This window comes from Xiphias gladius, chromosome 1 (assembly GCF_016859285.1).
Source record: "Xiphias gladius isolate SHS-SW01 ecotype Sanya breed wild chromosome 1, ASM1685928v1, whole genome shotgun sequence".
NCBI classification, from domain to species: Eukaryota; Metazoa; Chordata; class Actinopteri; order Istiophoriformes; family Xiphiidae; genus Xiphias; species Xiphias gladius.
The window spans coordinates 9,247,046-9,260,384 of record NC_053400.1 but is presented as its reverse complement, the minus strand read 5'-3'; the positions used below and the strand labels follow the sequence as shown (position 1 = coordinate 9,260,384).

The window sequence follows — 13,339 nt, the reverse complement described above, 5'->3', positions numbered from 1 at the left end:
CACTGGATGCTATCTGTGCTGTAAGCCTTGTGGTTATACTGTTGTTCTTACAATATGCATGTATCTATGGATGTATAGTGTATATAGTCTGAATGTACACGTGTATTGCCGTTTATCGTGCTGCATCCTCAGTTGGAATAGTCAGAATTTGGGACTTGCTCGGAGATGTTCTTGTTCTTAATTTCACCTCAGCCCTCGGGGCAGCTCTGTATGCCTCAAGCACCGCTCTCCTTTTCTACCTCCAATTAACAGAGGGAACAAATACCTCCACAGATCAGCTGCCACGGCACACACTGAATGGTGGCGCTACATCAAGCATCATCTTTATATACATTAGTTTGTAAAGTTAAGTCACCCAACATTAATATGTGCAGTTTTGAAAACAGTCTGCTGTGTGTATCACGATGTGGTGTACAATCTCTTGATTTAAAAGAGAGATCTTATAAACGCCAAATACAGAAGCCACACCTCATAAACAAAGTTTCCTCTCTGCTAGTTCATTGTGTGTTAGAGGCAAATACTGTGCAAGTGGGAAATGTCATTAACTTGTTTTCAAGGGTGTAAACATCAAATTTTTAGTGTGGAACAATACTGTCTTTTACTTTATTATTTAGTTATTTCAAGAATTGTATATTATTTCTCTAATATCCCTTAAAGAAGATAGTATCTGGTATTCAATATTTATTCAATATTTTCATTTTTACAATCACTAATACTTTTAAATTACCCTACAGTAATTCATGACGTTTCTTTATCACCTAAAATTGTGTTTGAGTTACAACTAGATTTGGGTTTGTTGCTGTTGTACTACAACTTTTACTCATTTGTCTTAAAGCAATGTTTTCCAATGAATATTAAAAATTCATGATGGTCTGACAACTTGATTGTAATCTCCAAATCCCTTATAGGCAACACATTAAGCAAAGTGTTACCAACTTTTCAACACTACATAAACAGGAAATGCTTTGTGGTGTCCTACCTGGACGGAGTTGAGCCTGCAGTAGCCATTGAGGGGGAAGCGGATGACATGCGTTGGGTCCTGGTTCCAGCCAGCGTTGACGGAGTTACACATAACGTCTCCAGTCTCAGGGAAGATCTCCTCGATGAGGACCTTCTCCCCACTCAGGGCGATCCTCTCGCCCAGGTCGGGGGTGACACGAACCACCAGGCAGTCGCAGGGCTGCGCCATTCGTCGTTGTTCGCGCTCCTGCTTCCAGCGCTCCAGCTCTTTGATCATGGGTGTCAGTTGGTAATAGCGCGCCTCCTCATACAGCAAGTGGAAGTCCTATACCGGCAGATGAACATGGAGATGAGAGCAGTGAGTTTGCATGTGTGTACAGCCGTCTTGGCTCTGTGTGACAAACACACTGTGAGTTTCAGTACATTACATCTCATCTCCAAGGTCATCAGGACAATACCCTACACATATACAGTATGTTGCAACATTAAGAAGAAAGCAGGAGGTATATTTGCAGGGTATCCTGATGGCTTCCCTACAGCAACCAATGACAAAGTGCCCTTGAGCAAGACACTTAACCTCTAATTACTCCTGGAGTGCTGATCTGGCTGCATCTGCACTTTGACCCTTTTTCAGCCGTGAAACATCAACTGTGTGGCACAGGCATGCATGGAGGTACAGGTACGGATATGTGTCCTTCAACATTTCTGAGTATCTTACACATTTATGTAGGTGTGCGTCAGTTACCACCAGTTCCTTTGTCCTCACCTGTCTGTTACAAGATGCCTTTACTAAGGATTGCAAAGGTCAATGTACCATGTCTTTGAACCATACACTCGTTAGCTTGGCTTCTCATAATGTCAGCAGTGTAGGAGTTTAGGTTCATACTGCTGCACTCATGTTTAGTTGATCTGAATAAGAAACAGACAAATACCCTAAATGTAAATGTAAAATTGACCTTTGTTTGTCCTTGTGTAGTTAGAGATATTTAATGACTACATCAGATCGGTGATGGCTTCTGACCAGCAGGACAACACTCTCAATAAATAAAGCATAGCCATGCTGCAGCTCTCCTCCGCAGTAGCTCTTGGCAGAGCCGCACTAGCCTTTACCATGTTTTAGTGAGCCGACTCCAGAAAGGCCGTCAGTAGGGCTCCAGTGAAGTGGGATGGTGCATTCCTGTGTGCAGACAGTCTGCAGCAGATTGCCTGCCTCTCCCTCCTGGGCAGGGCTTGCTGGGGGCCATTTGCCCCTGTGCTCTTGTCTCTAATTTCCCACAAGAGCAGATGGCACCATCATTCACGGCTACCATAGAAAATACGGGGAGGCGGAGGTTCGCTATTGGAGGCAGACGGGAGGTGAGGAAAAGATATGTGCAAAGTGAACATGAGGACAATCATCAGCCAAGGAGGATTTTAATGTATTCCTCACATAGAAGGAGTTTTATGTTAATGAGGCGTGTGGCCCGATGTTAAGCTCCTGTTAGAACAAGATTTAATTAGGTTACACCTAAATGCTGCAAATCTTTCTGCTAAACAATTAGTAATTAATAAATCAGTGTTCTGATTAGTGTTTCACAGTGACAAAGAATGACAGCTTAATTCATTCTTAGTTTTAGAACCGCCATCACTGCCTTTCAAAGTTTATTCTTACATGATGTCCATGTTCCTTAGCTCCTGGCTATAGTTAATTTTAGTGTGTGGACATTGTGAAACCATAGCAAATAACTGACTGCACATTTGGTTACATTTTTAATAGATACAGAGAGAGGTTGCTCATCTTGGTGCACTGCAAAGTCTTAACACCCTTGAAAAGTGAGACAATGCGTGTTTGTGCTGTGTGAAACATATGTTTCATATAGTCTGCATCAATGGTGGGCTGTGGGTGTTGGGTGCCAGGGCCGCCGGGGAGCCCTAATCTAAAAAGAGTTTTTCCCCTTCCCTTTTCCGGACCACTGCTGGGTATAGAAACACAGCATGGCAGCAAACAGCATATTCATTAACCCTGCTGCTTCTGTCAGAATCTTTAGCCTTGAAAAGCCTCCCTCACTGGTTTACCACTTCATCTAAACTGTGCCTTCATCTGAGGCGCAGCGAACGACACCCAAATACAACTCCATCTGGACGCAGCGTTGACGCAATACATCTTAAGCTGATGGTCTAATATTTAAGATTTCAGAATACGAAACAGGGAGGGAGTGGGTCCTTTTTTTCCCCTTTTTCTCTCCCTTTCTCCCTGTCTTTTTCTCTCCTGGCCTTCTTGCTGCAGCTGACAAAACTCATACTGAGACACTCCCCTTCAGGCAGCTCTCTGTATCAAAGTGTAGCTCCTCATCCTTCACAGGTCTGAAGCCATGGATGGATATGTTTTTAACAGGGGTCTGTCTGCGAGGCACTTTAGTCATCCTGAGCAGTGCAGAAAACAACAGAGTAATCCTAAGCGCTGAGGTGAGGATGAGAGGGAGACAGGGCCAACAGCTCCGTCCTGGTTGCTGGAGCTGCTGCTACTGCTGCCAGCTCTACGAGACAATTCATCCCCCAATCCTGTGTCCAGACAGCCCGTTTGAGCTTCAAAATAATGATCCAACCTGATCGCCCACCGGCAAGGCAACATTTCAGCTAAGGACAGAGGGAGGGAGAGACAGAGAGGGAGGCAGAGAGTGAGAAGAAGAAGAAAATGATGGAAACTGTCACTATGAGGTAGTCGGAGGACTGATAAAGACCTACCATATGTTTTGGACAAAAAAAGGACCAAACCCACACAGAAGAAGCTTCGCAGGTTGTTGATTAAAAACGTCACTGACGAAAAAATCCAGCCAAAGCTCGTGTAATGTATAGTGCCCACAAAAAAATTCTTTCCTATTATTTTTAGCATTTGATACCCAAAAAAAGAAAGCATTATTGATTTAAAGTGCAATGCAAAAGCCTGAATAAATTGATGTAGAAACCACTAACTCTTAACGGTTTATAACCATGCCCTCAATCTGACTGAGCAATGCTTACACTATTGTGATTAATTGTAGTTTGAATAATGAGATGAGGAAGGATATTAATAGTGAATATTTTGTTCCACTGATGTAAGCTGAAAAATTTCTTTTCCTATTCTGCTCAGACTTTCACATTGATTTAGCAAAACACACAGCGCCGTGGCTGCCAGCAGCAGAACAGACCCAGCCCTCGGGCGACGGCAAGCCTGATTGTGTTCAGATAAGGACATGCTCAATTCCGCCCCACAATATTTGCATTTTTTTTTTTCCTGGGCTTCACGCAAATTGAAAGGTATGCAGATCAACACAGGCTTATGTGAGTGGATTGTGATGAGTTGAAACAATGAAGTCCAATGCATTCTCTTCAACTGTGGTGCCTGATTGGAGTGTCAAGATTTCACAGAGAGGGAAAAACAAGAGTGAATAAGAAGGGAAAAACTAATCGGTTGTGAGTCGGGCCATCATTTGCCAAAATATGCAGGGCTTTCACGTTATGTTCCTTTGTCTGATATTTGGCTGAGGATCATGAACAAGCGGCCGCCCGGTGGAAAGGTCATAAAAGTAAGTTGGAATAGAGGTGAAGAGTAGAATACACCTAGGAAACAGTATCACCGAATAAAACTTTGAACAGGAGGGAGCTGTAGGCAGACTATATAAAAATTCCGACAAAGCCACACATGGTTGTGTGGATACCTGTGAGCTGAGACCAAACTTACTAGCAATGACATCAGTTTGGTTTAAAGCTGCATTTTTATATCAACATTAGGTCAAATCGCTATGTATGACGTGTAAGGAGTTGTTATAGTGATGAAACTACAAAGAATTATCACGCAACTCTGCAGTTCACCACAGCTCTACAGGGCATTTTAGCATCCTTCAGCTCATTGTTTTGTTTTTACAGCTCAACTGTGAAACTCAACTCTACTGTTTTGGTTCACTCTCACCATTCTCATCAACCTCATTTTCAGCAGCAGCAGGTAGCTGTTTTCGGTAAAAAAGAAGGCTGTAGTACCCCGATTAAATGCTATCCGGCTAGAGCCAAACAGCTGGCAGACAAAGTTAGTGACTAGCTGGTAAACATAGTGGAGACTTCTGCAGCTGAAGAGCCAGAGGTTTTGGATATATTGGACTTACATTTGGCAGGTTTCCAGAAACAACACTTCAAATGAATGCTAATTTTGCTCCCTGTCTGCTGGATGTCTAAATGAGCAACTTTTTGCTACCATTTTCTCCATATCGACTCTATACATACTGTATCATCTTTAACAGCTGCTAGCATAAAAAATGTTAACTCTTACTGTTTTACTCTTTTGAACTGGGACGCAGACAGATACTTTATGATCACCCTGCATGGCTCATATCAAAAACGTGTATATTTGTCTCACCAGTAATTTATTAATACCTTGTATGGATTAACTGATACCAAGCCTGACAGAATTTGTTTTGTTGCCATGAATGTGTGCTTTGGATGATTTAATATAATTTGATAATGGACATAACATACTGTACATGCGTTCACTTACAATAGGGTTCTTTGATGCTAATGCTAAAACAGGAGCCAGGTGAGTGCATCCTTAGCGGTCTAGTATGGGCCACATAAGATTCAGTGGCCCACAAAGAGTAAACTGTGTGTGCACAGATGCATGGATACATGGGTACAAATATGTTAAGTATGTATTAAACTGCACCAACATGCCACAGCTTTCCTTCCCAGTGAGTCTTTGACTGTCAGTGAGACTTCCTGGCTGCATGGGAGTTGGTCATCAGAAAATGGGAGAGCAGAGGGGCATACAGGCTATTTCACCTGTGCTCACCTCTATAGAAACCACTCTGAGTGAAAAACAACAGCTCAGGGCTTGGGCACACACATCATTGGGCCGTGCTCCAGTTAGCCAGTTAGCATTTTACCTCTCCACCACTGTAAACTCCAACTGAGTCTGTTCCATATTCTTTTCTTCCTCCGAGTTTCCTAATTACTGCTTATGCTTATTCTACAGGTAATTATGTGTTGAGTGGAAGGAAGGTGAGTCTACATTAGCCATTGTGAAAACAGAACTGGCAGCTCTGTTGTGGTATCAGGTCTATTTTGAAAACATGCAACCCCTGAGAGAGCAGGCGAACATGAAAAAATACAAACCTTCACACGTTAGTGTTTTATCTTCAGAAAATGTAGGAATTCCACACAATACAACTGCATGTCTGGGCAGATGACTTTACATACTCAAGCTTTTTTTGTTTTTAAGTTGTTCAAACTGTGCGAGCTGATGGTGCAGACAAGTACACACAATACAGTATGTTGTGGTGCGAGTATATACCTTGAAGTCATCTGGAAGGAGCAATTTGCTGGTCCTGAGGAAACTGAGAATGTAGCGGAATATCTCGCCGTCCCGATCTATGAAGTAGTGCTGCTTCAAGCTGTCCAACACGATGGGCTCGGTGCCATTGAACAGACGACTGATTCTGAAAATTGAAATACACACACACACACACACGCACACACACACAAACGCGCACGCATGCAGGCAGTCGCACACACAAACACACAAACACACACATAGTGGAATGAGCAAGCTCCCTTCAAATGCATGAAACAATTACCCTCCATTTATTTTTCAATTTTATTAGCACTAAGCTTGAAATGCATTAGCATCCCAGGTTGAAACAAGGGGCTTAAGGCACAGTTCCTCCATTCCAGACTTGTTTGAAGTGTCCCTTCTGCAGGAAGATTACAACAACACACACGGTTGCTGCTTGTACTTACAGAAATTAATGGCATGAATGTAGCATTACAGCTCTATTATTCCATCTGTCAGAGGAGTGGAAATAATACAGAGGTAGGAAGTGGTGGAGGGCCACATACTAATGTGAGGCGCACAGCTGGAAAAAGGTATTTTGCTTTTTACAGTTTAACTACATTATTACTATATGAGGAATTTGGACAGCTACATCCCAACTGTATGCCATGCTGTGTGTACTTAATGCAGAGTTCTGATTTGTGAGGATATCTACATTTGAGCTGTATGAGGCACAATATCGCTACATAATTCAGTCCATATATTGATAGTTTTCTTTAAGATAAATTAATAGCTCTTGCATTGTCCATTTAAAACTATATTGAAATTTCAGGGTGCTTATGTGATCTGTAGCATCCATGATCCTAATCTCAGATACACATTTTGGTGGTTAGACCACCATACCAATGAATTCACCTTTTTGGCTTTTAAAAATGTATATTTGTTGTCAGGGGTCTATTTTAGGAAAAAGAACATGCCTCGCAACCAATCAGAATATGCTTAGTTTTCTCTTTGGTCCACCTATATTGTCTGTATTGGATAGGATGAATTTAAGGCATATTAACTCGCTAAGACACCCAAACACTGGCTCAAATATAGAGCTGAAGAACATCTACAAATAGGAAATAACTGAGTTTTGAATGAATTACTGAGATAATGAAAAGAACATTACTCAAAATTACATTAATAATGTTGTCCTATCAATAAACACAATAATTAACTTTAACGGTAATTAGATGTATGTATTTAAGATTTCACCAAATATTGACAAGATTTGGTGTAATAATAAGACACTTGTTGCTGCCTAGCATCCCATGGTTAACCCCTTCCACTAGTGTACTACAAGATTAAGGGCTTAGTTGAAGTTGGCTACAGGGGCTCATCAAGGTAAAGAGTGGAAATTGCTGTTATCTTTAAACTTTCATCACACCATGTTGGCACCATGCCTCTAGATACCCGTGGACAGATATTCATTTCCCCTCATCTCTGTGTGGTTTTCCTGCCGCTTACTTGCAGGTCCCTCTCCCGCTGGTCTAATAATCACATCTCGGCAACGCCACTCTGTCTGTTTGTTCATGTTCACTTGCTACATATCCCTCTTCAATAATTAGAAATAGTTTTGTCTCTAAAAATATTGAGGATGCAGGTTGTACAAATGCTTTCATTTTGTAAAACCTTTCTACTCCCAAAGCACAAAATACTAACTCTGAAGCTCAACAATTTGCTTTAATTTTGTGACTCACTTAGGAACAAAACTCACATCTCCTTCAGCAGAGAAACCTGGAATGCCTTTACAGTGTAAATAAGTTGTACTAGTGATTTATACAAGAAATCTGTTGCATCCTACCCCCTCATCGGTTTCACTGCACATTTCCATCATCTTTCTCAGGAACAGCTCTTTGCAGGGCGCTGCGTTATTGTTATTACCATCATTTTGATGTAATCAGCTCTTTAATCACGGTAACAGCTTCTGGGTTGACTGACAAACTTGTATGACAAAGAGAATTGTAAAGCCTATTTGCAAACACACCGACTGACACACACATACACCCGGCACTGTCACAGCACTGGCACTGTCAAACTCTATTACAGGACACTGGAAGGGAACCGCAGTTGGAATGTCAATGAACAAACAGCAGGGCTGCCTTCACTAACAGACTCGTTTCACTGAATTTACAATCACAGTTCTCTACTTTGTAAAAATGTGTGCGTTTGTGTTTAATGGTTGTATCAGGTATCTCCTGACCCCGATGTGTCGGCACAACACACTGAAGCTATCGCATCAAATTCACCCTTTTTTTTTTCTTTGACTTGACTGTGTGAAGAAGCAGAGCAAAGATGGTTCTCCCTCCCTCTCTTCCCTCCTGCCATCCTTTCTCTCCTTCACTCCCTCTGTCTTTCTTTCTCTCTCTCTGTCTCCATCCTTCTGCCTTACTCGCTTTCTCTCTGGAAATCGATGCAAAATGCTTTATAAAAAACCAATACTCATCTCCCTGTTTTGCCTGAGGTGTTCCTTTCTCATATGGTCTTGCAATTCTTCCAGCTAGAATTTCACCATACCCCTCCAGGCTAACTCTGTTTTTCATCTCCACTTTTTTAAAAAGCAATTAAAATGCTGCCTGTTTTTCTTTTTCTTTCCCTCTCCTCTACCCCCTTCACTCTCTCGCTCTCTTTCTCTGTTGGTCTCCTCATATTTTCCCTTTCTGTTAAATCCCTGAATTGGTGGGGGGGGGGTGTTTTTTTTAACAGGTAGGGAGAGAGAAAAGGGTGGGGATGCATAGAGAAATTAAGAGAGAAGATGCACAAACAGTCCGAAAGACAAGGAAACTGACAGAGAGAAAGAAAAGAAGGAAAGGTGAAGATAGGGGAAACTAAACAGAGAAATCACTAGACAAAATTACAGAAAACAGAAGTAAAGAGGAAAAACAAAAGGGACAGAGAAAGAAACAAACATCATACAAGAGGAAGACAGAGAGAGATGGAAAGAGTGGGAGACAGAAAGCTATGACAGAAAGAAAGAGTTGGGAAGAAGGAGGGAGGTGGTGGGTGTAGGAAGTTATCAAGGACAGAAACAGCTCAGATCTCTCACCCTAGCGGTGCCAAGTGAGGGCAGGCAGTGGGGCAGTAGGTGGGCAATATCTGGCAGGATCCTCGCTGCAGCAGCTACAGCCGGCCAGCAGCTGAGAACTGCCAGAGACGTGTCTGCAGGAGGTGGGAGGGGTGGCAGGTATCACTGATTCTACTAGAACAGATGCTATCTGAAAACTGTAACGCTAATGGATGCCTAATGAACACAAGACACCCGGCAGCTTCCTGCAAAGTGAAACAAACACACCCAAGGATCTTGGTGAGTGTGTCCAGCCTGACACCAAAGGCTGCCCACAATGGCTTCTGAGTAGCAGGTCAGAAGGGGGACGTCAAAACCAGATTGCTTCTGTTCCTGGCTGAGAGTCACTGAATCTTGCTCAAAGCAACTTTAAAATACCCAATAAACTGACATTTCTCTGAACAAAGCTTTTCCAAAGAGTGTGTGACAAAAATTTCCAAAACAAGGAATGGAAATTTAATTTGGATGAATATTACAACTTATAGAGAAGAGAATGTATGACCATGACTGTTTAAATCAAGTTCCACTCTAACTCTTAATACCTTTACACAATTAAATTTAACTACTAAATAAGCAACAAAATTCTTCTTACATGGTTCTCTACACGCGCCTAATTGCCACGGGGGACTGAGGGCCCCCCCCCCCATGTAAGAAAGAGGGAAAATTTGAGTCCCCCAAAAATTGTCCTCCATTGGCGCAAGTTCAAGCTCCTACTTTTCTGTGGTTAATGAATTAGCATTCATTGTTCAAAGCGCACACCTTCTGGTAAAGAGACAATGGAGGCAAAAGAGGCGGTAAGAAAACGGACCGGTAAGATGAGGGTTCGAGGTGAACACCATGAGGTTGTGTTACTCAGACACCACTAGCATAATAATATCGTTCCCGGCATCATGCTAATGATTGCTGGCAACACGTTTTGTATTGAAGTTCATTATTTCAGAGTTTGTCTGAAATTGGCTGAGAAAATAAAGTTTGTACAACTTGGCTAGCAGCCAACCTCCGAATCGCTAGCTGCTGCCCTGAGGTCTCCGTCTCTCTTTTGGTTACGCGCTTCATTAAACTAACATTGGTGATCCTGGATATAACCGGTATCACGAAGCTACAGGTTATCACCTGTCTCTGGTAACACTGGGGTTTCCAGCTACGAGCGGAAAAGGCGAGTTATAACCGCTCCGTTACAAGCCACATCACCAGACCCATGAATGAAGTGTTGAGATGAGATAACATGCTATTCACTAGTTTGCGCAGTTGTCCTTGTTCGGACGTTGTGTTGACTTCCACTCATTGTGGAGAGCCCAACCCAGACCCTACCCTTAACCAGGACCTTAGAAATGAGGTTTTGCCTCATTAGGAACATGCTTTAGTCCCCAACAGGTTGAGTAGTCCTGTGACAAAGTCCCAAAGAGGTATCACAAACGACACACACACACACACACACACACACACACACACACACACACACACACACACACACACACACACACACGCGCACACACTCTCTCTCTCTCTCTCTTTCTCACTCACTCACTCACTTGGCTCCCCCTAAAGTCTGAGGGAGGATTTTGCCCTTGGTTCTCTAGCAATAAATTTCATAATGTAGGGCACTGAAGCCCAATATTTGCCTACATGGGTCCATGATGTGAGTCTTTTTGAGAAACTCAGTTGCACATTCACCATAATTTTACTGTATTAATGATTTAACCAGTCCACTCTTATACTCCAAATATGTGTTGCTAACAGTCACAGTGTTTAACTGCAGCTTAGGAAAACATTTTATCTGTAATTTTGAGGCTACATAACTGTTTTGATTAATTCTCATAATAATTTAATGTTAAGTGATTAGAATTAAATGTGTTATCAAACAGTTAAGTTTATTTTAGATGATGGCCACGTGTTAGTGCCATACAGCCTCTTTAAAATCGTTTTTAAAAAAAGCAATACGTGACTTCAGGGCATGCTTAGAATAGCTAAGAGGCTTAACAATGTCATGAGAGAAAAATAAAAGGAAAACCAGTGTTTACTGAAACTAACATACGGTGGAAAATGAGATATTCTTTGCCGTGTTAATTATGTTGATTTCAACTTACAGAAAAGTAAACGATTACGCGCAGGGGATCGCTAATAGAGCATCAGGCCAGTACAGATTTATCGTCTCTGGACACAGAGGACTCGTCTCCAGAGAGAAAAATGTCCAGTGGTCCTTTCAAAATAGTTTCCTTGTCTCTGGAACATTTCGAATAATTTCCTCAGCTTCTGTTCAAGTGACTGCTGAGACTGTCCTCTTTGAAAGCTACACAGAGTGTGCATCAATGTTTCATGACCCATGTCCCTTAATATGGCCCGCACAGAAGAAGATGAATAACCACACATTAGTTACTAGACTAACTTTCTCTTGGCACACTGCATTATTTAGGGGCCAATCTATTAAAAGTAATCATCAACTTTAAACTCTTTAACCCTGCTCTCGTAGTCGTCACGTTTCTGTTTCCAACGTTTCCTGCTCAACCGAACATGGCCGAACACAGCGTATAAGGCTATGCCAGTGTAATTGTTTTGCTTTCTGCTGTCAGCCATTATCTTAATTCACACAAAAGGGCCCCTCCTTCCACTGGCTCCAGTGGAAAGTGGAGCCCTGAGGCCAACTGTACACTGAGGAGGCTGGGAGAGAGAAATAGTAAGTGTATGCATGTGTGTGTGTGTGTGTGTGTGTGTGTGTGTGTGTGTGTGTGTGTGTGTGTGTGTGTGATCCAGAGTGAGAAAGAAACAGAAAGAGGGAGAGAGGGGGGCAAAGGAGCATGTGTGAAAAAGAGAGAGAGGAAAGAGCACTCCGACCAACACTCACACTGGTATCCGGTCTTTACTCTCACTGTAAAAACACTGTTTGGGAGCTCTGACATGACTCTGTGCTCCATTTGCACGGTACCCTGCGTATGTCTGCCTATGAATAACTTCTTTGTAAAGTGTAAAGCTGCATCAGAACATAGAAATAAGGAAAACTCACCAGCAATACAAAAATACCGAATCAAAATTAAACAGAAATTTAACGACAATCTGATGTTTTCAAAGATGCTTTAAAGCAATTGAATATCCAAATAATATCAGCACATTTGACAGAAATATTCTGTAAAAAAATAACTCTTGCCTTGTGGCAACTGGATAAACTGTGGGCAAAAAGGCATCTTAATAACAAAAACAATCATAAACCCTTGTCTGGGATGAGCTTTATTTTTCTCATGACGTTACAGTCAGGAATAAAAGGAAAGTTGTCAGGGATTTCCTGTCAGCGGACTCTATGAATATCAAGACTTTATTACCAAGGGATTATGTGAATTGTTTCCTGTAGCCGATTTGGCAGATTTTCTAACAACCTGGTGTATGTTTACCTTGGACCACATGGGACTCTGTCAGCTGACGCAGAATCTAAGACTGTCTAATGTAATGAATGACACACTGCATTATAGGTAAAAAAGAGGAGGCCTAAAACCTCCTGTACTTTTAAGGAGGAAAAAATTCACACATCAGTAGAGAAGAGAGATATTTTAACAGTAGTTTTTGTACCAGTGTGTTTGCTTTCAGAGTTACCTCTGATGGTGACACCTTGTTGGAGCTAAAAATGTGAATAAAGTGGGAGGGTGAATTACCAATAGCTCTTACACAATCTGAATCATCATGACTGAATCTTACGATGGAAGTGCATCAAAAATAAAATCCCTGTTTGCTTTATGTGTGAGAGCATCTAACTCTCACATGGGTGAGAGCGCACATGGCCTTTCTGATACTGTCCACACAAATATTCAATGAATAGCAAGTCACTCTTTTAGTTGGAAGCAATTCAGAGTTTAGCTGCAATATAAGCCATGTTCTAGGCTGTTTGAAATTATAATAATGATTACGTTGTCTTACAAATGTGGGAATATACAGTATGAAAGTCATACAACTTTGTATATCATATATCTTGAAATAACCCCCGTGTCTGATCTCAAATAATAACTATA

General features: G+C 41.8%; 1 protein-coding gene across 2 annotated transcripts in view; it reads right to left on the bottom strand.

Annotated features, from left to right (window-relative positions):
- The window catches only part of LOC120782894 (BTB/POZ domain-containing protein kctd15), a 28,938-nt gene that overhangs the window by 11,652 nt on the left and 3,947 nt on the right, over positions 1-13,339 (bottom strand). For both annotated transcript variants that reach the window (XM_040135039.1, XM_040126726.1), the window contains 2 exons: positions 6,260-6,404; positions 980-1,285 (listed from right to left, as the gene is read on the bottom strand). In XM_040135039.1, the coding sequence (XP_039990973.1) occupies positions 980-1,285; positions 6,260-6,404 (451 nt within the window). The remainder of the gene's footprint in view (positions 1-979; positions 1,286-6,259; positions 6,405-13,339) is intronic.